The sequence below is a fragment of the Rousettus aegyptiacus genome, unplaced genomic scaffold (assembly GCF_014176215.1).
Source record: "Rousettus aegyptiacus isolate mRouAeg1 unplaced genomic scaffold, mRouAeg1.p scaffold_m13_p_7, whole genome shotgun sequence".
NCBI lineage: Eukaryota > Metazoa > Chordata > Mammalia > Chiroptera > Pteropodidae > Rousettus > Rousettus aegyptiacus.
In genome coordinates this window covers 82799829-82824223 of record NW_023416310.1, presented here as the reverse complement: position 1 = coordinate 82824223, position 24395 = coordinate 82799829, and the positions used below count along the sequence as shown (strand labels likewise).

The window sequence follows — 24395 nt, the reverse complement described above, 5'->3', positions numbered from 1 at the left end:
TATTAAACCGGGAGTTATTTCTTTCCCCTCTTTTTCCAAGCATTGCTTCTCAGTTGTAAACAGTAACATTGCTCATGTGTCTTTTATTGGAGGCATCGCTAATCTATTTTGCAGTCAGGAGAGGAACAAATAAAAAACCATCTCCAGGGCAGCTTGGATGGTTGTTGCCCAGGGATAGAGTGTCGAGGCTCCCTTGACTCAGAAACGCTGAATTCACTTGTCTGCCAGAGTCTGAGGATAAAGAGACCTAATTAGCTCCCTTCCCATTCTAAACACTCATCAATCCCCATGAACCTCTTGGCTCTGATCCACAGCTGATAACGCAGGAGGCACAGGGCTGCCTGGGCAGTTCTACAGCTTGGCTGGAATCTCCCACCCCGGGAGAATCACAGTCCCATAACTGTCTTCTCCTCGTTAGCAGTCGAGAAGCGTCTGCACACTAATTCATGCTGCTCTCGAATTGGACACTGATATGTAGGGACTTTGGAACATTTTTCTGGCTTGGTGCAAGTTTCTGAAAATCCGTTTCGGGGAGGCTGGGGGAAAGGATGATAAAGGACACCTGAGGCTTCCCAGGGTGCTGTGAGCCTGGCGTGGAATGCGGGCAGTGGGCAGGGAGCTCTGAGCTGGGTTTCAGGATGCCTGAGCCCAGGGTGTCCGCTGGTTAGCTGGGCCTCCTCTCTTGGGTCACTTCCTTCTCTGGGCTCAGGTGGCTTCTCTCCAAGACTTAAGAGTTAGGAACACACTATGCTCTAGGGTATGTTAATGGATATTCTGGTAAAAAAAATATAATTACGTATGGATGATCCATGTTTAGACAACTTTGGGAAACTGGGATGAAAAGTGAAAGAGGCTTTTCCATGACAAGACCGAGGTCTTTAATAAGCTGCCGAGCCCTGTGCTTCTCCAGGTCAACGAGATGTGGAACGCAGTGTGTGTGAAGGAAGGGGCTTTGAGGGGAGCGTCTTGTGGGCCGGAGCTCTGAGGGCACCTGCTGGGCCAAGTGACACTATGACGAGCTCACCGTTATGGCTCCACGCAGCCTCTTAAACGACGGAGCCCCCTTTCCCTGGTGCCCTGGTGGGCGGGACTCACCGCAGGCCGGGTCTCGCAGCAGGTCCATGATCACCGAGTCGGCGCCCTTGGTGTAGACGATGATCTCGCTGGTGAGCGGGTGCCTGACGACCACAGACATTCTCTTCCTGACGGAGTCGAAGCCCAGGGTGCAGAGGACGTCAAAGGTGAGGCAGGTGCCCTGGGGCAAGCGCACAGTCACCTGTCCGGGCGTCCGGGACACCAGCGTGAAGCTGTAGGCACGGGCGGCATGGACCAGGGCAGCCTCGTCGGGGCTCTCGGCCTCGTAACAGAACTCGGGGCTGGCCGCGCCCAGGGCCGGGGCCTCTGGCACCTCCTCCAGGGACATGCCCGACCCAGACGTCGGGGCCTCACTCTGGTCCCACGTGCTGCTCCTCGAGCCACCGTCGGTGGAGTAGCCTTCGCTGCACACGGACGCATCGTCTCTTTCTTCCGAGTCTATGGTAGGCACGTTGGTCCCCAAACTCTCCTCCAGGTCGGTGTCAGAGGGCGCAGTGGACGAGAATGACTGGCTGAGGCTCGAAAGCTTCAACTTCTGGAAGAGCTGCTGAATCTTCTCCAGGGATATCCCCAGAGCCTTGGTGGAGGGTGGCATGGTGACCTGGAGGTCAAAGGAGAGAAGGAAGGAATTACCCTCCATGTCGGAAAAAAGTATCAAGCGGAATCTGATGGCAGAATCTGAAGGTCATTTTGGCAGTGAATGCATTATTTTGGCCTTCTGCGATTTGGGCGGGTCTTCTCGCCTTGGTGAGCCTCAGTTTACCCACCTATAAAATGAAGGACTTAGGCCAGATGCTTCCCCCAGCCCTGATGTTCTTGGGATTGGCAATGGCCGTGCCCCTCTAATCAGGGGCAAAGGAAAGAAAAGGAGACAAAAGCCAGACCCACAGTCAGAGTTCACATTCCCCACACCCTTACTATAGCCTTTATCTTTATATGCAGCATCTCATTTCATCCTCCCAGGGACTTTATGAGATGTTATCATCCCAATTTATGGATGAGAAACCGAGGCACAAAGAGGTTAAATAAATTGGCCATGATCACCCTGTGTGCGGGTAGAACCAGGACTCAGATCTGGTTCTGTCTGATGCCAGGGGTTGGGATCTTCAGCTACCCACGAGCTAAAGCCTCCCATGGACATGAAAATCGAGAGGTGGATGCTGTCCTTCCAGAAGGGGACTTCTTCCTCCCTTGAAAATAGAGTTAATTTCTCAGATAACGCCACCTGCCTCTCAAAGCTCCCTGAAGACTTTTGATATTCTGGTGACCTTTCAGGAACTGAAGTGACTTTTCAAGGTGATCTGGGTCTGGGTGTAATAAGGGGGAGCTTGGGTTTGTGTCTGGGAGAATCTTCTTTTTCTTGATTTCCTAGACACAAGATGTAATACCAATTATTCTCATCAGTCATCAGGTAGCTTGGGTGAGAGTGTGTGGATAATCAAAGACGAAGCTATCTTCAGTACTAGACAATTCACAGCATAACCTTGTATAAAGGACCATCTACCTGCATTATCTCTCAATTGGCAAAATATCACACGTGGTGTTAATTATTTTACTCCCATATAAAAGCTGAGACCAGTATAACGTCATGGCATGGAGTCACACGAGACGGCGCTGCCAAGTATTAACCATGTATCTCTTGCTAAGTTACTCAAGTTCTCTGAGCCACTGTTTCTTCACTTGTGAAATCGAAAGCCATACCTCATAGGGCTGTTGGGTTGTGAGGATTAAATGATAATGCCGCTGAAGGGCTTGCCATGGAGGCTGGTGCGTAACAAGTTCTCGGTAAATATCGGCTCTTAGTACCTACCCTGCAGACAGACGTCTCGTACATAACGTTTCCAGTTATATTTTAACATGAGGAGACTGAGGCCCGGAGAGGGTAAGAGATCTACTCAAGGTCTCAGCAGTGAGATGACGACAGTGTGGCAAGGGCCCAAGCGTCCTCTCTCCTGGTTCAGGGCTTCGCCCCTCACCCCTGCTCCTCCCTCCACCCCCACCGTCATCGGTCCTCACCCTCTGCCGGGGCTCGGCGGTCGTGGAGACCATGACGGAGTTGCAGATGGTCAGGGCGAGAAAGAAGTCAGCGACGTAGGCGCTGGTGGAGAGGGCGGGCTCGGCCGGTCTGGAGTCTGGCAAGGTCTCCAGCCACAGGGCAGCATCTCGCACCTTGGTCAGTAGGTTTTTATCTGGAGTCACATCTTTTTCCTGGGAAAGAAAGGCTTGGGTGAGGGCCTTTCCTGAAGGGAGGGGAGGAAGGCCCCCTCGGGCAGGCTCTTTGTGTGCCTGGGGAAGGGGAGATGCAGCCCTCCCCCTCCCACGAGCCCGGTCATTACAGAGTCTCATTCGGTCCCTCCCTCCCTCACCCCGCACACCCCCAGCGTCTTCCCTCGGTGTCTCCCCACCATTTGTCCTTCATTCCTGATGCCTCCGAGCAGGCTCCGATCCTCTAGCCCCCCACCTGGATTTCCGTGTGACCTCTAAGCTGATGGTGCTGCCTCAAGTCTTTTCCTTCTAACCTCCACATGTACCACCCATGCATTTTCCTACAACGTGGGTTCCCTCGGGCACGCTCGAGCTCAGCGCGCCCTCGGGAGCGCTCTCACTGTTGGCCTGATCCAGTCGCCGAGTCTCCAAACCCTCCCTCAGCCTGCACGTCCACTCGCTACTCCCACCGCTCCTCAAAGCCGACGCTCAGCGCAGTCCTGCCTCCCAGATGAATACTCCCCTCCTAGGCCCCTGATCTCACCCGGTTTGAAAACTCCTGTCCTGTCTACCAAACTCCTGCCTCGACTTTAATAACCGAGCTCAGTACCACGCGTCTGTGAGATCGTATCCAGCCCACAGTGAGTTTTCTGTCCTCTGAGCTGCAGTCGCAGGTCCCCGAACTCAGAATGGGCACAGGAGTCAGGCAGGCGAGGTGACTGGGAGAGTGGGCCAGTGTACACGTGACGTCACGGGGTGGTGGGAGCTGTGAGGCCGGGCACGTCCCACCCCACCTGAAAAAGGGCAGCTGCTCTGCTGGCGAAATGCTCTAGGGCTGGCCACGTCTGCCATGTCTCTTGATTTTTCGAGATAAAGCAGAGATGATGTGAGAACTTGTTTTTTTTTGTTTTTGGTGGGCTGGACCTGACTCATGGGTTTCCAATTTTTGCCATCTTCGTGGAACTTGTATCATTCTTTGGAATTCACTATGCATTAAATTCAGATTTATCATGTCCTCTCTAGAGATGAGGGTAGAGCCTCAAAGACACAGGCTGCATTTTCTATTAAGTTGTGTCTTCTATAGCTCCGACCTCTGCTTTGTTTGAAGTAGAAGTTCAACAAACCCTGGCTCCCGATAGTTATCTGCGACAAAAGCCATTCGGCAAAGGCGTTTCCACGCAAGACCATTGCTGTCAGTGTTCAGAGTTCACGATTTAACATTTAGAAGAGAGTAGATGGGAGGGGGGGTTGGGGAGGCTGGTGAAAAGGGGGACGAGATTAAGAGGTACAAATTGGTAGTTACGAGATAGTCATGGAGATATATAAAGTATAGCATAAAGTATGCAGTCGATAATACTGTGATAACTACGTATGGCGTCAGATGCGTACGAGGTTTATTGGGGTGATCGCTCCATGCGTTATATAGATGGCTAATCACTATGTTGTACACCTGAAACTAACATTGTAGGTCAACTTTAACTGAAAAAAAAATATATATGTATATTATTTAAAAAAAAAATAGAAGAGAGTCAATGGTTGGAAAGACAAACTGAAGGAATCTTGATTGATTCATACAGGGTGAAGACTGAGGGCCAATGAACTAGCAGGCTTTACAAATAGAAACCCAAGCTGAGATTTAAAAATAAAATCCTACAGAAGAAAACGTCTTTGGACTGTGTCTCCTCGGACCACTGGATGCAGCAAGTCAGGTTCTGCCCTTCTCAGGGCTGCCAACAGGTGAGGCACAGGTGGAAACGCAGGTACCTGGTGGCGGGGGGTGGGGGAGCTGGCTTTTCCAGCAAGGCAGGGACACTGAAGGAAACGGACCGGATGTGGAGGAGCAAACAGTATCCAAACAGTATCACATATGTGACCTCATGGGTTCTCAAGAGCCCCAAGCTGACAGGAGACTAGTCCCAACTTAACTGAAACTCAGAGAAATGGGATACCTTGACCATTGTTACCCAGTGAGTTAACATAGAGCTAGAATCAATGTCAGACCTTTTGATTGAGAATCTAGGGTTTTTCCTTTCTGTGGTCATGGTAAAGTAGCTGTGTTCCCCCATTAATGCTCCTGCGAACTGCTCTTACCAGATTCGAGGCTCCGCCCAGTGCTAGTCATCAGTTTACCAACAGCACTCAAGGAACCCGGGCCCCGTTTCTCACCCTGGTAACGACAGTTCCCATTCACGGAGTGCTTGTGCTCCGGGCTCATCCACTGTCTCGCTGTGTCCGACAGCAACTTTATCTGAGGACTATCATCCTCCCAGTTAGCTCTGGATTTCCGATGAGGAAATTGCTCCCCAGGGAGATTAAGTGTCTTGCCTGAGGTCACACAGTAAGTGGGAGAGAGCCCCTCAGTTACCTCACGCAAGTCTGACTCTAGAATTAATGCTCTCAATCTCCGTGCCAGGGGAGGTGCCTGTGAGAAGGAAGCGGCTTCTGGTCCTTGCTGGCAGCCAGTGTCGTCAGTGTCTGGCATCCAAACACAATGGACGTCTCGGCTCGCTTATCTAATCCTCAGGGCTCAGTAGGCAGTCCCTGAGGTTCTAAAGGGGATTATGGCACTCTTACTTTTTCAGGAAATAGATTTCATTTCGGGGGTGCGGGGCAGCGGGGAGGAGGGGTGCATGAAAGGGATGCTTTTAACCCTTACCACAGATACCTAGAATTGAGAACAAGCTGGGAGGTCATCAACGCCGACGCCCCGCTTCCTGTTTTTCTGATGCCAGAGAGGAAGGCAGCAAACTGCCCGGGACCACGCACCGAGCCAGGTCAGAGCAGGACAGCGTTGCACCGCCTGACACGCAGCCTCCAGCAACACGCTGCTTTGCTCCAAGCTACGCATCATGCGTTTCCAAATGGCGACGCGGGCAAAAGGATTTGACGCGTATTTATCGCATGTCCGTCTGCCCTCTGGTCTATACGTGCCACGAGGGCGGACACTGTGACGTGTCCCCAGTGCCTGGCAGACTGCGGGCACGCAAGCCTTTGTCGACTGACCCCTATCGAGGACACCCATGCTACTTCACCACCGATTAGCTCATGGGGGCTCTTTGTTAAAACTGCTCTTTAGTTTATTTCCACATAATCCTGCGGTGATGCAGTAAAAAAAAAAAAAAAAAAAAAAAAAAATCTCTGCGTAGGGCCGACTTCTCTCTGGCACTGGTGGCTGGCCGGCCCCGGCTGCAGGTAGCAGCCACAGATGTCACTTAAGCTTTACCCAGTCACCACAGAGTCGCCTCCGCAGGGCAAGGTTCTCCACGGCTCCCTTTGCCCACAGCCTACTGGTTTCCCCTCTGGTCCATTACCATGTAGAAACGTGGCACTTAGACCACTTAGAGAGAAAGCAGTGCCCTACCCACTTCTGGGCCCTCTGGTTAAGTCTATTTCTCGGAAGGAAAAGAAATATAAACTTGTGGGACCACCAGTTCAGATTAGTGCTTTGCGGCAGCCAGGCCCCCAGCTGGTGGGATTCCCTTCTACTGCAGAGGCCTCTTCGATCACTGACCTCACACTATTCCTTTCAGGACCCTGTTATTACCGGTAGATGACTTTTATGGACGACTGAGAGCAAAGCCAGGTGCTTTGCTAAGTACGTCATTTATTATAACAGCACTGAAATAAATAGTTACTATCATTCTCCCTTTTTAATTAAGAGTAAACAAGGCTCACTGAAGTTAAGTCACTTGTCTGAGGTCACAAATTCAACAAAAGAGCTGTGGCTTGAATTCAGTTCTGCCTGATGCCAAAGGCTGAGCCCTCAAACACCATGCCAGCACTTCCCAAACGTGACGTGCACACACGTCAACTGGGCATCTTGTTAAAAGACAGACGCTGATTCAGCGAGTCTGGAGTGGAATTTCCGCAAAATCCCACGTGGTGCTCAGACTGCTGGTCGGAGGATCCCAGTTTGAGTAATAGATAATGAGACACACAGAACTGGCAGAGGTAAGAGGTAGCAGACCCTTGCTGTCGGTGTATGTCTAAACGGGTCCAACCTCTTCGGAAGTATCGATCAAAATTTTTAAAAAATGCACATATTTGCAATTTAGCAATTATGCTTTAAGAAATACTCTAGAAACACACACACATCTATAAACAGATGATGCTTCGACCACCCAACGGATTCTAATAGCCACTAAAATAGGATCGAACAGTGCTCCATCGAACGTCTGTCGGCATTTATGAAATATTCCTCAAGAGTCACTAGGCGGAAAAAAAAAAAAAGTCCAGAACAGCGTGCATGCTATGCTTCTGTTTGCAGTGAAGGACGTGCTCATGCGTGTGCCACACTTATTTGCTCCCGTGTAGGTGAAACTCTGGGAAGGGCACCAGGAACTTCTAATGATGGCTTTCTTAGGCGGTGTGGAACAGAGGAGGCGGCGAAACCTACTTCCTGCCACTTGCCTTTCGGTTCCTTTTGACCGTGTGGTTGTATTATTATTCTTGTGGAAACGACTTTTCTGGTTGCTGAGGGGCTGCAGGCTGAAGTATTGTGTAAGGCAGTGATGTCTGTCTTAACTGATGTTGTGGCCTCGATGATACTGAGTTTGGTCCAAGAATGCAGAGGGCCCAGTGTTTGTAGATTTTTGCTTAAATAGAAGCACGTGCATTGTTAAGGGTAGCGTTTCCCAAATGGAATGGAAGCCCCAAGGAGAAAAATGAGTCGCTTGGCAAAAAGGGGTTTTTCCAGATATTGCAAGACCACACTCTTTGTGAACAGTGTCATGCCAGCCATACGGCCCCGTAGGGAACCCTGGGGGCTAAGGGTAGCACAGCTGAGATAGGCTTCATCTGTTCCTGCCTATGTGGCCACATCACTTCCCTCAAGTTCCGTGGTTGGCTAATAAACCCGGGACTCTTGTCTCACCTTCCAGCGGGAGTATGTGTGTGGGTGTAGATGTGGGCTGGCCCCACAAACCTGGGGCGGACTGGAAGTGCTGCACGAATCTCCTCCGGAGATAGAAAAGAAGACCAAGTTCAAGAAAAGGAGGCAGAGGGCCAAAGACACCTCCTTTTCTCTACTGTATTCCTTCCGGAGGGGTGGGAGGGGCCATGCCCACAGAAGCAGGTGGTGGTGAAGTTTGGAGGAGCCTCACTGGCCCCCATGCAAATTTTATGATTAGGAAGATAATCTGTGGTCTGATGGTTCTGGAAAACATTGTGCAAGTTGCACTTCTGAACAAAGACTCTGCTCAAATCTTGGCTGCTTACAGACCACGAAAAAAGGGAGGGCATTTCATTTTCCATCTGCCAGCCCTATTAAACACTGGTTCAGCACCCACGACTTTCATAAGTATATTAACCCACCCTGCATTTTAGGCAACGATAACCGATGTTTCCTTGTTTTTTTCTTTTTTCTTTTTTGTAGTAAAATAAAAAAGCCGGCTTTTGTTGTTACTGTTGATGCTCATTTTAGTTTTGGTTGAGAGCAAAGGGCTAAGGAAATCAAGATGGGCTTCTTTAGAATGTGGAGGGGTGCTCCACCGTGACCTGGCACCCCGAGGGGTTTCAGAGGCAGGTTCTGGCTGTGTTTACGGAGGGGAGATTAAGAACTGGTGGTGCCAAGGTATGATTAGACCAAACTGAATAGCAGATGGGCGGGCGGAAGAGGCAGCGAATTCAGAGAGCTGCTCGGAGTGGGTGGGGCTGGGAACCAGGGGATCCGGCAGAGTCGCCCAGACGGTCTCTGTGGACTAATTGAAGCATCGGCCACTCCACCCGCAGATGTCTTACTTAGTGTCAGGTCCCTTTAAGGCAGCATAAATAACCCTCTTTGGCCAGTGTTTTCTGAGTTATAGAAAGTGCCTATTTGAGACAAATGTAGACTATTCTTGTGGGGCGATGGTATGCTTAGGGAGGTCCGCAATCTCAGTTGCTCACTAGCATCATCACAAATGAAAATACCCTAGACCGAATACGCCAGAATCTTGGGGGGAGAGGGCTCGACACTGTATATACAACAATTCCCATCTCCCTTCCATGTCTCCAGGTATGTGACCATTTGTCCAAAGCAAAGAGCTTCCTTCAGAAAAGTCTGTTAAAATATCTATTAGTTATCCATCTGTCTATAACACATGACATGAAGAGTTAAATACTCAAAATAAACTCATAAGGCAGAACAACAGTCCTTTTGAAGACGGGAACATTTGAGATTTCCAGCTCAGAAACTTGACCGAAGTCACAGAGCTAATACATGGAGGAGCCAAGATAAAAACCTGGGGGCGTCTGACACAAATGTGCCTCATTTGCAGCTGGAAGGGCCCTTACACACGAGCACAAACATATCATTTGATATTTAGACCAGTTGGTGAGTTATAAGCAAAACATTTTCAGGAGATAAAGTAAGGACATAGGTTTTACATGTTGCTTAAAGTTACCCAGCAAGCTGGCAGCAGAGCTAAAACCAGAACATGCGTTTCCTGACTCTTAGCCCAGTGCCTCCTCAGCAACTTCCTGGGGATGCTGTTGTCCCACTAACTGCAGATTTGCAAGCAAATTGACTCAGTTTGTAGTGAGAACACGTCACCATTCCCATCCGCCCAGGCAACACGAGTTGGGTTTTAGTCTGTGTATCGATTTCCTTATTGTTCTTGAATAAACATAGACCTGCCCTTGAGAGAGTGCCATCCCAGGTAGAATGATGACATCCAGGACCTGGAGACAGCTCAGAGGTTAATGTGTCCCTTGCACTGACCATCCGCTAAGGGCCCCGAAGTAAAGCTATACCGGCTGGCTCAGGAGTGCAGTTTTTCTGGACTACCAAGATTTGTCAGGTTGAACAGGGGACAGTGAATCTGTGCATTTCAACTGAGCTCTACAAAGAAAAGGTTCCCTTTTCTCCCCCTGCGTCCTGAGGGAGGCATTCGCAGGCACGTGGGATGCCTGTGGTCAGTACCAAAAGATACACATAGTGCGAGACATAGAATCTGTGCCTAATGAGAATGTGCTGAATTACTCTTCAAGAATTTAGGCAAAGAGCTGGGGGAAGAGCATGTCATTTAGAGGGGACAGAATTAAAGAAGAGAAAGTCTTGACAATATGTGTGTCCTGGTAGCTGAGAAAATCAAAAGGAAGAAACAAACCAAAAATCTTACCAAAGGCATCTATAGATCACTCCTCATATGTTTATGGGCATCATGTCTTAACAAATTATTATGGATTGCTAACGTTGTATTTCTGTGCATTATAACAGAAGCGAGTTAACTCGACTTTGTATCAAAGTCAGAGAAGTAACCACCCAGAACACAGACTCACAGTGCTTCTTCCTGGTTAGTCAGAAACCAGTCCCAGCGTATGAATATGAGGTAGCAATATGGACAATTCTTTCGACTGCTTGTCAGAGTAAATAAAACCCAGCACCTGTAATTTACATGTACTATAACTGCAAAAATGTTAAATATCTATAGTTACGTGTGATTTTAAGGCGGGAAATAAAAGACTGAAGGAAATTCACCGAAAGGTTCATTTTGAAACTCTGATATTCTAATAATGGGGTATTAGCACTTTAGGTCCCTGTTTCAGTTTGTGTATCTTGTTTGAGATGGCTGGGGCTCTCTGTGGCCTTTTCTGTAGCTGCAGAAGTTTCAAGATGATGTGTTTCCTAGCAAAAGAGCATGGTGCAGAGGAAAGTAAAATGGGGCAGGAGTCAGAAGACCCAGGTTCTGGCTTTGACTTCTAGGAAATGTATAATTTTGGGGAACGAACTCGCCCTTTTCATCTGCTGCCTGGGCGTTTCGTGATCGCTGTACCCATGGATCTAGTGCGAAGCGACCGACCGTATGCAGAAAGCCCCAGACCAAGCTGCAAAGTCGAATGACCATGGGAGGCCCGTCAGTTAACCTCAGGGAATGATGTGTGCTAGGTTATTCTAACAAGCATGTTCTTCGCTTCATAACAATTTAAGACTGATGGTCACACAAAAAAAAGACATATTCTTTCATTTTTCTTGAAATGCATCTCCCTGCAGGCTTAGCTTCTGTTTTCCCACTTTATGGAAACATGGGCATGACATGTAGCTCTCTTTCGTCTCAACTGTACTGCTGGGAAAACGTGCATAATGGGCCTGCTGTTGGCCCTCGGCTTCGTGATGGAGATAAACAGAGAAGCTGGGCTGGGGGGACTGGGATGAACGGAAGATCACATGCCGAGTCTGAGTAGCGTCGGCTTCTTAAATTCAAGCCAATTAGTGCCACAAGGAAATGCTGGCTTGGTGTGGAGAATTTTCCCAGTTCCATTTTCAAAACAGAAGTCAGAAATCTATATGTTTGGATGAAATCTCCCAATTTCTAAATACTGAACATTTGAAATGAACAAGAATGGTATGTGCCCAACGATATACATATGTGGATTATCTGCAAAACCGAGCGCTCTCATTTCGAGAACTCTTAAGGGCTTACCCAGTCTTTTTCACACCCCAGAGCTCCACCCGCCTTCTCCCAGGCAGAGGCCACTTGCAATTCAAAATAGAAAAGGCGAGGACTTACTATGGGGCTGCTGAAGGCCACGGGGGACTGTGTATTTTCCCAGCACCCCACGGACCTTTGTCGAAAGTGACGCTGGATGGGGACCTGGGCACTCTGGCTCCTCTTCAGAGGCTGAGCCCCTCCTGGGCTTCTCATCGCTGCTGGGCCCTGGGCCCATCTGGCTGGGAAGGACAGGCGTTGGTACTGGGTCCACTCTTCGTTGTCAGAGTCCAGCTCCTTTGGGGTCTCTAGTCGCTTGGCTGCAACGAAGGAGGGCTGTCATTGCCTTGGTCACACCTTGGCCGGGCTGCGGCTGAGGAGACCCAGACTTTGAGAGTGGAGCTAAGAGCTGCTCCGGGAAATAGGGAACTGGCCGCTCTGACTGGGGAAAGAGGGGTGCAGCTAAGTCACACAGGTTCAGATCCTGGCTGTACTACCTGACTTTGAGCTACGTGACTTTGAGCTTTGATTAAACCTGTGCCTCTATTTCTTCAATAAGGGTTTTAAAAAGTACCCAACTCATAGGGTTGTTTTGGAAGACCTAATGATATAGCGTGTTTGAGTGATGAGTGTACTCTACTGATAATGGTAGCTGCTTTTATTATTAAAAGGACCAGAAGCTCCCATGTAAATGGTTACCACCACGGCAAAGGGCATTGGGTGACTTATAATACCTCCTCCTTTGCTTTTCTCTCTCCCTCCCACTCAAAAGCATGCATGCTGCTCTTTTGAGAGTTTCCTCTTTTAGTTAGAAAGTGTGTGTGTTGGGGGGGTGGGGAGGGTGGGGCTGAGGGGATCGGGCCAGCTTTACGGGCCACCTTCAGTCCATGCAAGATGATGCTCCAGGCGTTTCAAGGTCAAAGCTTTGCCTCGGTCACATCCAAGACATCAGTTAGTATGGAAGGCATTTCTTGGATGTATCAAACATGACTATGTGCCGCGACGTAGGCCTGCCCTCTCACGTAAGGTGACCCAAGAAATTTTTAAATTGCTGTCTGACTGGCACATGATTGGGGCATGTCCCCACTCCGGTCCTGATAGATAAAGATGCTGTGTGCAAACGGCACCAAAGGCCAACCGGAGAGCTACCGCACCGGGGATCACTGATGGCCTTCGTGAAGAAAGGAAAGTTGACTGGTGATGGGAACAGCACTGGTGTGACCAGGAAGCCCACAGGGATACGGAAGCTACTTTCCACGGAGCCATGTGGCCTCTGTGGGGAGCCAGGACAACGCCCTCTGTCACCACTCCTAGGAAAGCCGGTGATTCCTTGAGGACGAGGGGTGGGTGCCCTGGGAGTCCTCGTACCATTTTCCTGGTGAGGATACTCGCGGCCCATGACGGTGCAGCGCCGGAACACCATCCTGTTCTCCGTCAGCGTGCCCGTCTTGTCGGAGAAGATGTGCTGGATCTGGCCCAGGTCCTCCGTGATGTTGAGGGCGCGACACTGGATGGGCGAGTCGGTCTCTTCGTCGTACAGGTCGAGGTCGTGGTGCAGGAAGAAGACCTGCCCGAGCTTCACCAGCTCGATGGACACGTACAGGGAGATCGGGATCAGCACCTGCCGGGAGAGGAGTCCCCGTGCGTTGGAACCAGGCCAGCTCCCCATCTCGGGACCCCGCGGGTGGGTAGCAGAGGCGCTTCATGGAAAGCTGAGGCCAGCTCAGGGGATGGACTGCCTCTGAGCAATGAAAGGTGAATGTCTCCCCCTGGAATTCTCAGGGGAATCTGAAAAACAGCATGTCGTCTACGGCCATGCCACCCTAAATAAGTCCGATCCCGTCTGATCTCGGAAGCTAAGCAGGGTCGGGCCTGGTTAGTACTTGAATGGGAGACCACCTAGGAAGACCAGGTGCTCTAGGTATAAAAAATAAAAAAGGTAAGGGATTGTAAGCTGACAAGGTCCTTGCAATCTGTGAGGTCAACTAAGTGTTGCCTTGCCTAAAAAAAGGAAAAAAAAAAAAAGAAAAACAGTAAGCCTTCTTCAGCCGGCATGTCCGGTACGAGGCAGGCACTCCCCGTCGGCTGTTTAATGGCTGGGCAGGAAGTGGGTGAGAGGCTCTGGTGGCCCTGTTTGGCCTCCCGACTCCACACCGAGGGCGGCCGCCTACTTTTACAGGCCCAGTGCTGATGACTGACTCAACCCCTAATATCCATATCTATGTCAATATCTACTGATCGCTCCTTCTGTGTCCCATGTTGCTCTAGGTCCTGGACATGGCGGTGAGTGGAACGAAATTCCTGACTGTGAAGGCCTCACACATTCCAGTAAACAAATAGACATAGATGGGGTGGTGGTAAGTCTCATAAAGAAAAGGCCGAAAGGAGGAGGATGATGGCCGGGAGGGTCTCTTCTATAAACCATGACCTTTGAGCAGACACCTGAAGAAATGAGGGTGAGTCGTGTGGTTATCTGTGGGAAGAGGCGTGTTCGGGGCCAAGGCAGGGCATTGGGGGTGGGCTGGGGGTCGGGTGGGATAAGGGTGAGCAGGACATGGCCAGGAGACAGCAGGGAGGGAGTCGGGGTCGAGAGCATACAGGACTTGCTGGCTGTTGTGATGAGGCCTTGGGATTTCACTTCGAAGGACGAGAGACCGCCAGAGGGTTCTGTGCAGAGCGGGGGGTATAATCTGATTCCCATGTAAAAAGGATCAGTCTGTTAAATGAATGAACAATGAACGCACCGATTCTTAAAAAGGATCGCCAATCAGAGGACAATGAGGGATCCTCAGATAGTATAAGAAATTGAATGTAGATGACGCTTCATCAAAACGAAGCTACAAATTTCCTCATTTTTTCCAAGATTGTAATTTCTTATAGAGGCTGAAGATTTTTAAAATTCACGCTTTTATTCCTTACTGCCTCTCTCACGTAGGTGCTCTGTGTTTTTGTATTTTTCTCCGATACAGGGCCAGTTCTGGGTGTTTTTTCTCTCCCCCTAGCTCATTCTGTCAAATGCTGAAACACTCGCCTGTGGTTTCTTTCCGTGCTTAGGGCTTGACCGTTCTCCGTAGTCGCGTGTGCTACTTCATCTTCTTTTCTCCCCAGGTTATTAGGGTTTTACCTGTTCTATAGTTGGCAAAGGGCCAGGAGCACATGGGCCACTGCTATAATCTTACTCTTTATAGAAAAGCCTGATAAATATTTTCTTCTGCTATTATCTGGGGGCAGGGTTCCCTCCACCAGGCAGGGCTTGTCCGACATTACCCTGAATGTGAATACTTTCGAAGACCCACAAGAAAGCAATGGACATTTATTTCCCTATCTCAGTCCAGTTAGTTCTTGGGGCCAGCGCTGATTTTTCTTTATTTCACAAAGTGGTGCAGGTACCAGCCCTCTAGGTAGAAAGGTCCCCCTACCTGGAGCAGGATGATCATTGTGAGGAACATGTAGAAGCCCTCAAGGGCCAGGGGAAGGAAGCTGCCGTTGGCATCTGGCACATCGAAGGGAGGGTGTTCTCTAAAAGTCCTATTCCAGAGGCCGTGACCTGACAGGAGGCAAAGCCAGGATGACAGAAACTCCGCTTAGTCCAAACACTGATCAGTTATATCAATCCTTGCTCAAGTCCCAGGGATGAGTGTACTTTGATGGAGCCCATCTCTACTCTACACAGCCGGCTGTGTGTGTGTGTGTGTTCGTTCAGCTCTAAAGTGGTCCTGCACGTACCCTACGTTTCAATCTCCAGAGAGACATGAGGGCTGTTCTGTCAAAGGAGACTAGCGTGTGGATTGCTTGCATTGTGATGAACTTGTGACACGGGGGTTGGAAAGAGCAGGACACCAGTTGGTTTTGGTTGTGTGGGGGAAAGTGCATGGCTGGGAAGTCTTAACAGACCCTGCGCTAGAGCCTCTTCTCTCCACCACACATACGCACCCATCTATTCACCACCCATTCATCCATCCACTCAGCCATCTCGCTCTGTATCTACTCTTCCCTGCTTCCTTCCTGCTCTCCCTCTATCCAATTAATTTATTAATTAAGGAAGGAATTGGTCCAGTTCTTCTCCTTGAGGAGTTCCCTACCAAGACAGGAAGTTGGATTTAAAGGGACGAATCCCACGCAGTGTGAGAGGTGCTATGCTAGATGAGCCTGGAATGCTATGAGGACTCATAGGAACAGCACCTCATACCGACTGAACCCTCTGTTTCCTTGTCTGCAAATGGGGACACCACCACCCATCCTCTGAGGATTAATAAGATGAAGGGCATCGAGCACCTGCTGCAGAGCTCTCCGAATCTCAGCGGCCTCATCTGTCAGTTAGTCATAATACCTTCCCCATAGGGCTATTCTGAGACTAGAATAACATAATGTTCCAGGGTAGGAACAAGACATGAGCTGTTAGTCACATTACAGAGCAGAAAGGGCCAACTGCATGGAGTAAGGGCCACTGGCCTTCAGAGGAGCCTGAGACCCGGGAGAAGCTAGAGAAGGCTGCACGGAGAAGGAAGCCTTGAGAGAACCTGGAGCCTGGGAAGGGGTGGGCTGATCCGGAAGGCCTGGGGAGGGCATTCTGGGTGAAGAAAAGAGCAGCACCTTCCACAATCAAAGTAAACACGTGATGATGTACCGGGAAATGGAGCTCAGCGAGCGCTCTCACCTCCCGCAAAGGCAGTGCTTTAATAATACAGTGCCACCAGGGGCCCGGTAGGGCCGTCGCTGTTCTCAGAAAGAATAGAATTCTGCTGCCCCTCCCCATAACTTTGTCAATTTATCACTTGGGTAATCTGCCAAGCTGATTCTGGTTTGCCTGCACCTTATCTCGCTGTGTGACCTTTTAATCATTAACTTCCTTTCTCTGGAGACACAGTGAGATGATCTCAAATGTCCTTTCCAGGTCTTACACTCCTTGAAAAACCTGTCTTGAAGCAGAGACGACAGTCCCTGTGGCCTCTCAGAGGGCCCGGAGGTGGCCGTGCAGGGGCGGTTTCTTGCCTACCTGCTTCCCTCCCCTCCAAGTGCTCTCTCCCCAGCTGTGAGCCACATCTGGGAAACATATTAATTAAAAACTCCAGGCCACCCGCCAGACTAAATCTCACCATCTTTACTGTGGAGACACACAAAATCTTCCCAGGCCCTAGGAAGGTCTCAGCCTTTCAGACGTTCTCTTTTAAAAACAGTGGTGAGTACAGTTTCTGACAATGGCAAGTACAGAGCGAACCCCATTGCTGCTCACTGGTGTGGGCTGGCAGAGGGTTCTGGACTCAGCATACGAGTTCTTTTTCTTGGTCATCCCTGGTTCTTTTCGGGGTCTCCTTTAGGCCCCGGAGAACCACCCTTACAGGTAAGCCATAGAAAGGGGGCGAGTGGGTGAGAGCATGGGTCCCTCTTTCCCTATACTCCAAAGATCAACTTAAATGGTTGGGGTCACTCATCTGTGCCCCCCGCCGCCCCCACAGAGCCGTGGTGGAGCTTGGGCGGAGCTTGGTTCTGATCAGGCCTGGTCTTGCTCCTGGGACTAAAATAATTCTCCTTTGACCAGCTGCCCCACCTGCCCCTGCCACCGACTGCAGCTGGTATTCAGCTCTAGCAGCTGCCTCCTTAAGGAGGACTTCCTTCCTTCGTGCCCCCATAATACCTGTAGGAGAGTGAATAATGGCCCCTTAAGATGCCCACTCCTGAATCCCTGGGCCCTGTGAATATGCCATCTTAAATGGCAAAAGGAACTCTGCGGTCGTGAACAAGTTAAGGATCTTGAGATGAGGAAAGGTATCCTGGGTTATCTACTGGTGGGCTCGATGATGTAATTACAAGTGTCCTTATGAAAGGGAGGCAGAGGGAGGAACTACGGCAGAAAAGGAGAAAAATTATGTGAGCAGAGGTCTGAATAATACTCTTTGAAGATGAAGTTCTCCCCTCAGAGACTTCGGAAGGAGCCAGCCCTGTTGACACCTCAATCTTATTATAGCGACACTGACGATGGACTGCTGAACACGAGTTCACAGAACAGATCTGTGTTGTTTTAGACCACGAAGTGTGCATTCGCTTTTTGCAGAAGCAGCAGGAAACAAAGCCCTTGTGTATGGTCCTCGCTGGGGGTCGGATTGTGTTGCTGAGCCTGTCCACCTGCTGAGCTAGGAGCTCCCCCGACCCACCTTGTTATCCTCTCGCCTGAAGAGAGGGCCTGGGTAAGTAGGTATTTCTCCAACAAATAAATAAATGGTGGATGACAGTCCTACTATTTCGAGTACACAATACTCTCAGGAGGTTTTCACGAGCCTGAGGTCACTAGTGCCCTGTTAAAATGCAGGGTTGGCTTCATTTTTTATGAAGTGTTAAAATGAGGAAACTGAGGCTCAGAGAGTTGAAGCAACTGCCCCCCCCCCCAAAAAAAAGATTACTGTGTGTTGTCCTTTCCAGAACATTCCATACCTACAGCTCCGATGAGGCACATGAGGAAGAGGAGGCCGATGCAGAAGAAAATGTCCGTGTTCATGCGTCGCTCGACCTTACTGCGTTTGTACCGTGGGCCGCTGTTGTTCAGCATGGCTTTTGTCTCGTGGCCTGGAAGAGAGAATGAGACTATATCAGTCCCTTGGCCCGTTCACCTCACGGCTCCCCCAGCTCTTATCACAGGAGCTTCCAGTAAAAGAGAGGCTCCCTCCTCTCAGCTCCCTCAGGGAGGGTGCTGGGAACAGCCGGAGGAGCCTCGCACGACTGCCCGCGGCTATCTGTGGAGCATCCCCTGTGTGCCGGACCCTGAGGGGCAGTGGCAGAGCTACAAAGGCACTGTTATGGGCTGGTGGTGGTTAAGACAGATGACTCAGCTTCTGGTGAAAATACACAAGGAAACAAATAAGATCATTGCAATTATTAATAAGTCCCATGAAATAAAGAGCAACCAAGGAGCTAAAAAATAAGAGATGGTAGAGATCACGGTCAGGGACAGCTTCTCAGAGACGGTGACATTTAAGAGAGCCTTGCAGGGAAAGGAAAGAGAGAAAAGCCCTCCTGGGAGGGCTGGTGGGGAATTCCCCAGCCTTAGGCTGGGGGAGCAGTACATGCCAAGGCCCTGGGGCGGGAAGGCCAGTGATTTCCCTTCTTGCTTCTTTGCCTAAACTGCTGGTGTTGAGTGCGCGAGAGCATTGGGGGCCCACGGCCTCCACTCACGTGAAACCTGTGCAGCTCCACTCCTGTCTCGGAGCTCTGCGTGAAATTTTGTTCAAAGAAAGGACAACAAAATTTGAAAACTACCAATCTCGTCCAGTTACTCCCTTTTCCAGTGGGAGAAAAGCAGAAGGAACCTGCCCAAAGCAAAATAAACAAACGCCAGGGCCACACTGGGAGCCCAGGACTCTGGGTCCCCGCCTCCTGCTCCTCCCACCAGCCTGTGGTACCCAAGCTGCATGGTGAAGAGCTAGGAGCCCCACTGACCCTTGGTCTTTAGACAGAGCCTGTCCTTCCAGGCTGCTACATTCTTTAACTACCATGCTGTACTGCTTAGCAGTTCAATTAAAAAAAAAAAAACAAAAACAAAAAACCACCAGTCGCACATTTTCTGTGCAAAATTAAAGGAAGCCAATACATCAGCTCCAGCAGTGAATGGGGTTAGCGCTGGTTAGCTGGTTGCCTGGTAGATTTAAAGTGGCAATGGAACAGTAGGACTGAGCAAACTCTGGGCTTATGAAATGAGACTCGAGCCGCTGCAGGGGTGAGGGGCTCCCACGGCACCGGGAGGGCAGGCCGACTGCGGCTTCCCGCCCGCCTCAGGCTCGCCCCCTACAAGGCATCCCGGGATCCCCCTCTGCACACACCTGCTCCTCGCCTTCTGAGATTCCTCTGTTCTTTTGGCAAGAATTGGACTTAAGGTGCAGGCAGTATGGTGTGTTGGTTAGAACATGGGCTCTAGAGGTGGAGCTGGACCGCGGATACCTGACTGTGGGTTACGTGGAATTAACCTCAGGAGACGAGGAAACTGGGGCACCAGAGGTGGAGGGGTCACGTCCGGTGAGGCTGTTCCTCTTCACCCTGCCTGTCGTTAGTGCAGCAGAACCATTAGAGGTGAATGTGTGGGGGTCGCCCCCCCCCGTCTGGTTCAGCTGGGTGGCGGTGATGTGGAATCTAATCATGTCTCCTGGGGACTGAGTGAGCCGCTGCGATTCCATCCTCAGTTTGCTTAGCTGAGAAGTGGGAAGTCACGTAGCTCTACCTCTCAGAACTAATGCGAGTTCCTACTGACTGACTGGAGGTGGATTTGGAGGAGGGAATGGAGCGGGATAAAGGGAAAAGACAAAAGAAGCTGTCCAGGGACAATGACCTGCATAGATGACAATGCCAGCAGCCACCTCGGTGTTTCTGATGGTGCAGCCTCGAAGCAGAAGACTCTCACTGCCGAAGCCGGTCCTGGTCTGGTCAGGGTGCTCCCTGGGGATGAAGGAAGTCAGGAGTGGCTGGGTGGCCTCTCCATGCTCTCACCGGTTACAATGATGTCTCCGCGGCATCGCATAACTAGAAGGGGCGTGAACACGATCCCCCTCCTCCCTCTTTGTCAGAAGAGCGATATTAACTGGGAATCTCATCTCCACGTTCAAGTGCAACTCTTCATCGCTCCTGGGGGGGCTGGTGGGGAATTATCCAGCCTTAAGGAGATCGTCACTTACCCTCTAAAAGGCAGAACTCTGCTGAAAAAGCCTCAAAATAGTTTGTGGGGGAACTTGCTTCTGGCCCCCAGGGACTCAGTTGTGTTCCCTTTAGGCTGTGTTCACATGCTCACTGTCCCCTAGCTGCTGGGACCAGAACCGCACAAGCTGAACGTCCGATTTGGCGTTCAGTTCCCGCTGGTACTACGAGGCGAGGGAGGAAGGGCAGCTCACAGCCCTCGTTTGTTCGAGCTCCGTCTCTCACTTGGCCTTGCTCCTGGACTGTCCTCTTGCTTGTCGCTTACAAAATAAACAGACCTTACAGGAGGTGGGCAGTGGCCCCGTGCGCAGTGCACTCTGGGGGCAGCTTCCCAAAGCGGGACAGTTTTATCCTTGTCCTAGTCTCAGGGAGCATTGTAGTTTTCCGCCTCACACTAGAAAATTCTGAGTCCGAGTCACCACTGATTACCCAGTGTCTGGCCATTATTCTGGCCTGGCGCCTTTCCTTCGAGATTTTCAAGAATTTTAAATATAACTTCTCCACAACACTGGGGAAAACAAAAATAATCATCTGAACCCTTAGGGATTTTTGTCCTCTAGTTCTTCATTACTCATCTCTCTACATCCAGGTATAAGTGTTTTTCATGTGTTAACTCAATCATCATGGCAACCCTGTAAGATAGGGCAGTATTATACCTGCTTCATAGGTAGGGAAACCGAGGCAAGGTCGTCGAGCCAGTAAGGGGCAGAAAATGGGGACTCGAACCCGGGATCCCTGGCTCTGGAGCCCCACACTGCCGCTCAATGTGCCTTATAATACGAGCTGCTCCTCACCCTGTTTATAAACTACTTTTATGTTATTTTATTCAAATTTCATGGCTCTTGGAAGTAAGCAGGGTGATTTTCCTTCCTTGTAAAACAGGTGAAGCTCAGAGAGGGTGAGATTTTTCCAAGGCCACAGGCCTCGTTCCAGGGACATCCTAGGGCCCGGGACCCCGGGAGGCAGACGCCGGCCCTCACGCGGTCTTCACTGTGCTCACGTTCCCGCCACCGCGCCCCGTTAACTGGCGCCACATCGGGCCTTTCCATTTGCAGCCCTTCTGACTTGGACGAGGAGATGTCTCAGTTCGGTGCGAGCATACGGTTAAGTCTCTTCTCGAACTTGCCTAACTTTTCAACAGGGGCTTTGGCAAATGACAGTCTGTATTTAAAATAGAATGATGACTTTTACTTTCATTTTATTAATTTTAATATGATCTTCTCTATATGGCAAGCGATCCTAGTTTGCCATAGGGCCAGTGATATAAATTTCTTTTTGGAAATAAAGAAAAAAACAAGCCAATTAAAAATTTGGTAGAAAAAGGTATAGGTGTTTTATGAATGTACGAATCGCAAAGGTGGCCCATGAATGGCTGAAGTTTGGGAAACACCTCTCCTTATCAAGGAGGGGCGGGCTGTGGATAGAATCTTGGGATAGAATCCTGAATGGTTCCCTGTCAGTAGCTACTGGTGGTAAGAACATTTTTATGCTGCTCTGAGGTGATAACATATGAGAACGGCTTCTACTTCTCTTGGTTGTAATATTCTTTTTCAATGGAGGGTAGGAGAGAATTTTCTATCTCATGGCCGCTCTCCTATTAAGCACTCCTTGTTTATAGGGATGCTTTATTTAATGGACCCTACAGCAGCCTTTCTCTACCTTGACACTATTGACATTTTGGGTGGGCCCATTCTCTCTTGTGGGGTCTGGCCTGTGCCTTGTAGGATGTTTAGCAGCATCTCTGGTCTCTGCTCACTAGATGCCAGGGGCACCGCTCCCTCATTGTGACATTGTAAAGACCCCCTTGGGGGGTAGGGGAAGTGGAGGAATCACTCCTGATTGAGAACCAAGTACAAGAGAGGTCTTTTTGTTTAAAACTTGCATTTTCCTGTCTGACAACCTTGATCTCAGAGAGTTATAGGTATGCAGGACCACAGTGGAGGATTCTCCACCGTACCATGGTTGGCTTCTGGGGTGACCGACTGGACTTCGAGTGCTCACCAATGAGGCCCAGGCTGCTGGCACAAGCTGTTTGGGGCAGAAAGGATAACAAACAGCAACCCGGCAATGAGGCTGGAGAGGAATGACTCCAGGCACGGTGACTCGGGGTGAACCCAGTCCATAGACCTCGGGCACGAGGGGTGGACCCCCTGACGGGGCAGGTGGAAGCTCCACCCTGCCAGGAGCCTGCGGCAAACCCTCCTCTCCCCCAGGAGTTCATCCCCTTCTCTGTTTCCCTCTCCTCTCTCTGTGCTTCAGAAAACTCATTTGTGTTTAATGGCTGCCCTTTCTCTTTGTTCTTACCCTTTCCCCTCCTGACATCCCCCGTGGCCTGAGAAGACGTGGGTGGAGGGAAAGCATCGGCATCACTCCAAGACTGGTGGAAGTCGCAGTAACGGGGCTGAGCTCTGCACTGCATGGCCATGGGAAGCATTGGGGTTGGCGTGACAGGACCTGCCCTGAAGTCCTGGCTTTGTCGTACACCTGCTGGGTGCCTCAGGGTGAATCTTGATAAGTCTTAGAGCATCACATTCCCTATCTGATTGATGAGGAGCACTTTTACCTGGGTTGTTGGACAGATTAAATGAGATGGTATGCTCTGTGACACATTCTAAAAACCATTAAAGCACTATGTAAGGGCAGTTATTCGTCTCTGTTACCACTGCTGGTTTTTGCAGTAAGACCAGTAGTCTGACGTGGGAGCAGAAATGTAGTAAAGTTCTCAGGCCAAAAGAAAGATGAAGAATACTAACAACAATCATTGTAGCAGCAGCGGCTACCATTAACTGAACATTTACTGTCAGTTGCTGTGCTAAGGGCTTCGCACATGATAAACCACTCGATTCTCGGACAAGAAAAATCCTATGATGTAGATATTATAATCTTTACAGATGTGGAAACCAAGGCCCCAAGAGCTTAATTAATTTGCCCACGGTCACACAGCTTGTCAGTGATAGAATCCGGCTTCAAACCTTGGTCTATCAAACTCCTGTGTCCTTGTTCTTATATACGATGCGATACAGGCTCTTTCAGAAAACCAATCTTAATTAAATAAAATCGCCTCCTTTGAATCAGAGTATGGTTCTAATTTTGATGCTATTTCACTAGCATTCTAAAAAAAAAACAAAAAAACAAAACAAAACAAAAAAACAAATTTAAGCCTGCAAGATAATTAACTGTCACTCTAGCAAAAAAAAAAAAAAAAAAAAAAAAAGAAAATAGAGAAAGTTTCATAACTTAGGTTTGTCTAGCTTTTCTTTATGATAAAAAGAAATAAACTTCCTCAGGACCTGGATGCTTATCTGTTTGGCCATTTCGAGAGAAAAAAAAAATGCTTTCTAGCTGCAGAGGAGATATTTACTAGCAGCATGCGGGCTTTGGGTACTTACATATAACCCTTAAATCTGTTGAGGTGGTTGTTGGGTTTCTCACACACGATGGTGTTGTGGAAATGTTCCGGTTCGAACTGCACCTCCTGTGGGAGAGAGCGTGTCGCGAAGTTAGTAAGAGGGATCTCGTTTTAATAGGATCACGGCGAGCTCGCCATTGTCAGCACCATCGCAAATACGGTAATCCCCGCTTTGTTGCACTGTGATGGTTGTAACGTGTTAGGAGAAAAAGTAAAATCCTCATCAAGGAGAAAGCAGATGCGAACGAAGTTTGGATGCGCGGCAGAGAAAAGGTGGGAGACCGCACTTCTTTGTCAGGCTTGGGGTCGAGTCGCTAGACCAGCGCTGTCCAGCGGAACTTCCTGCAATGAGGGAAATGTTCTCAGTCTGCGTTGCCCAAAGTGGAGGCCATTAGTTGCATGAAATGCGGCAGGATGACAAAACAATGGATTTTGAAATTTCATTGAATTAACTTGAAGTTAAATAGCTACATATAGCTACTGGCTACTACACCGGGCAACACAGAAATAGATGATCAAAAAGAAGAGATTATATAACGCGCCACCTAGAGATAGCCAAATAATATCCTTGTCTATATCATGCTCCGGGGATTAAAAAAATA

General features: G+C 49.6%; 1 protein-coding gene and 1 pseudogene across 2 annotated transcripts in view; one reads left to right on the top strand and one right to left on the bottom strand.

Moving 5' to 3' along the window:
- The window catches only part of ATP10B (ATPase phospholipid transporting 10B (putative)), a 234197-nt gene that overhangs the window by 32106 nt on the left and 177696 nt on the right, over positions 1–24395 (bottom strand). For both annotated transcript variants that reach the window (XM_036224184.1, XM_016167062.2), the window contains 8 exons: positions 23774–23859; positions 20023–20129; positions 18138–18269; positions 15128–15255; positions 13077–13329; positions 11790–12028; positions 3112–3303; positions 1096–1696 (listed from right to left, as the gene is read on the bottom strand). In XM_036224184.1, coding sequence (XP_036080077.1) covers positions 1096–1696; positions 3112–3303; positions 11790–12028; positions 13077–13329; positions 15128–15255; positions 18138–18269; positions 20023–20129; positions 23774–23859 — 1738 coding nt within the window. The remainder of the gene's footprint in view (positions 1–1095; positions 1697–3111; positions 3304–11789; positions 12029–13076; positions 13330–15127; positions 15256–18137; positions 18270–20022; positions 20130–23773; positions 23860–24395) is intronic.
- Positions 13514–13632, top strand: LOC118605895 (annotated as a pseudogene).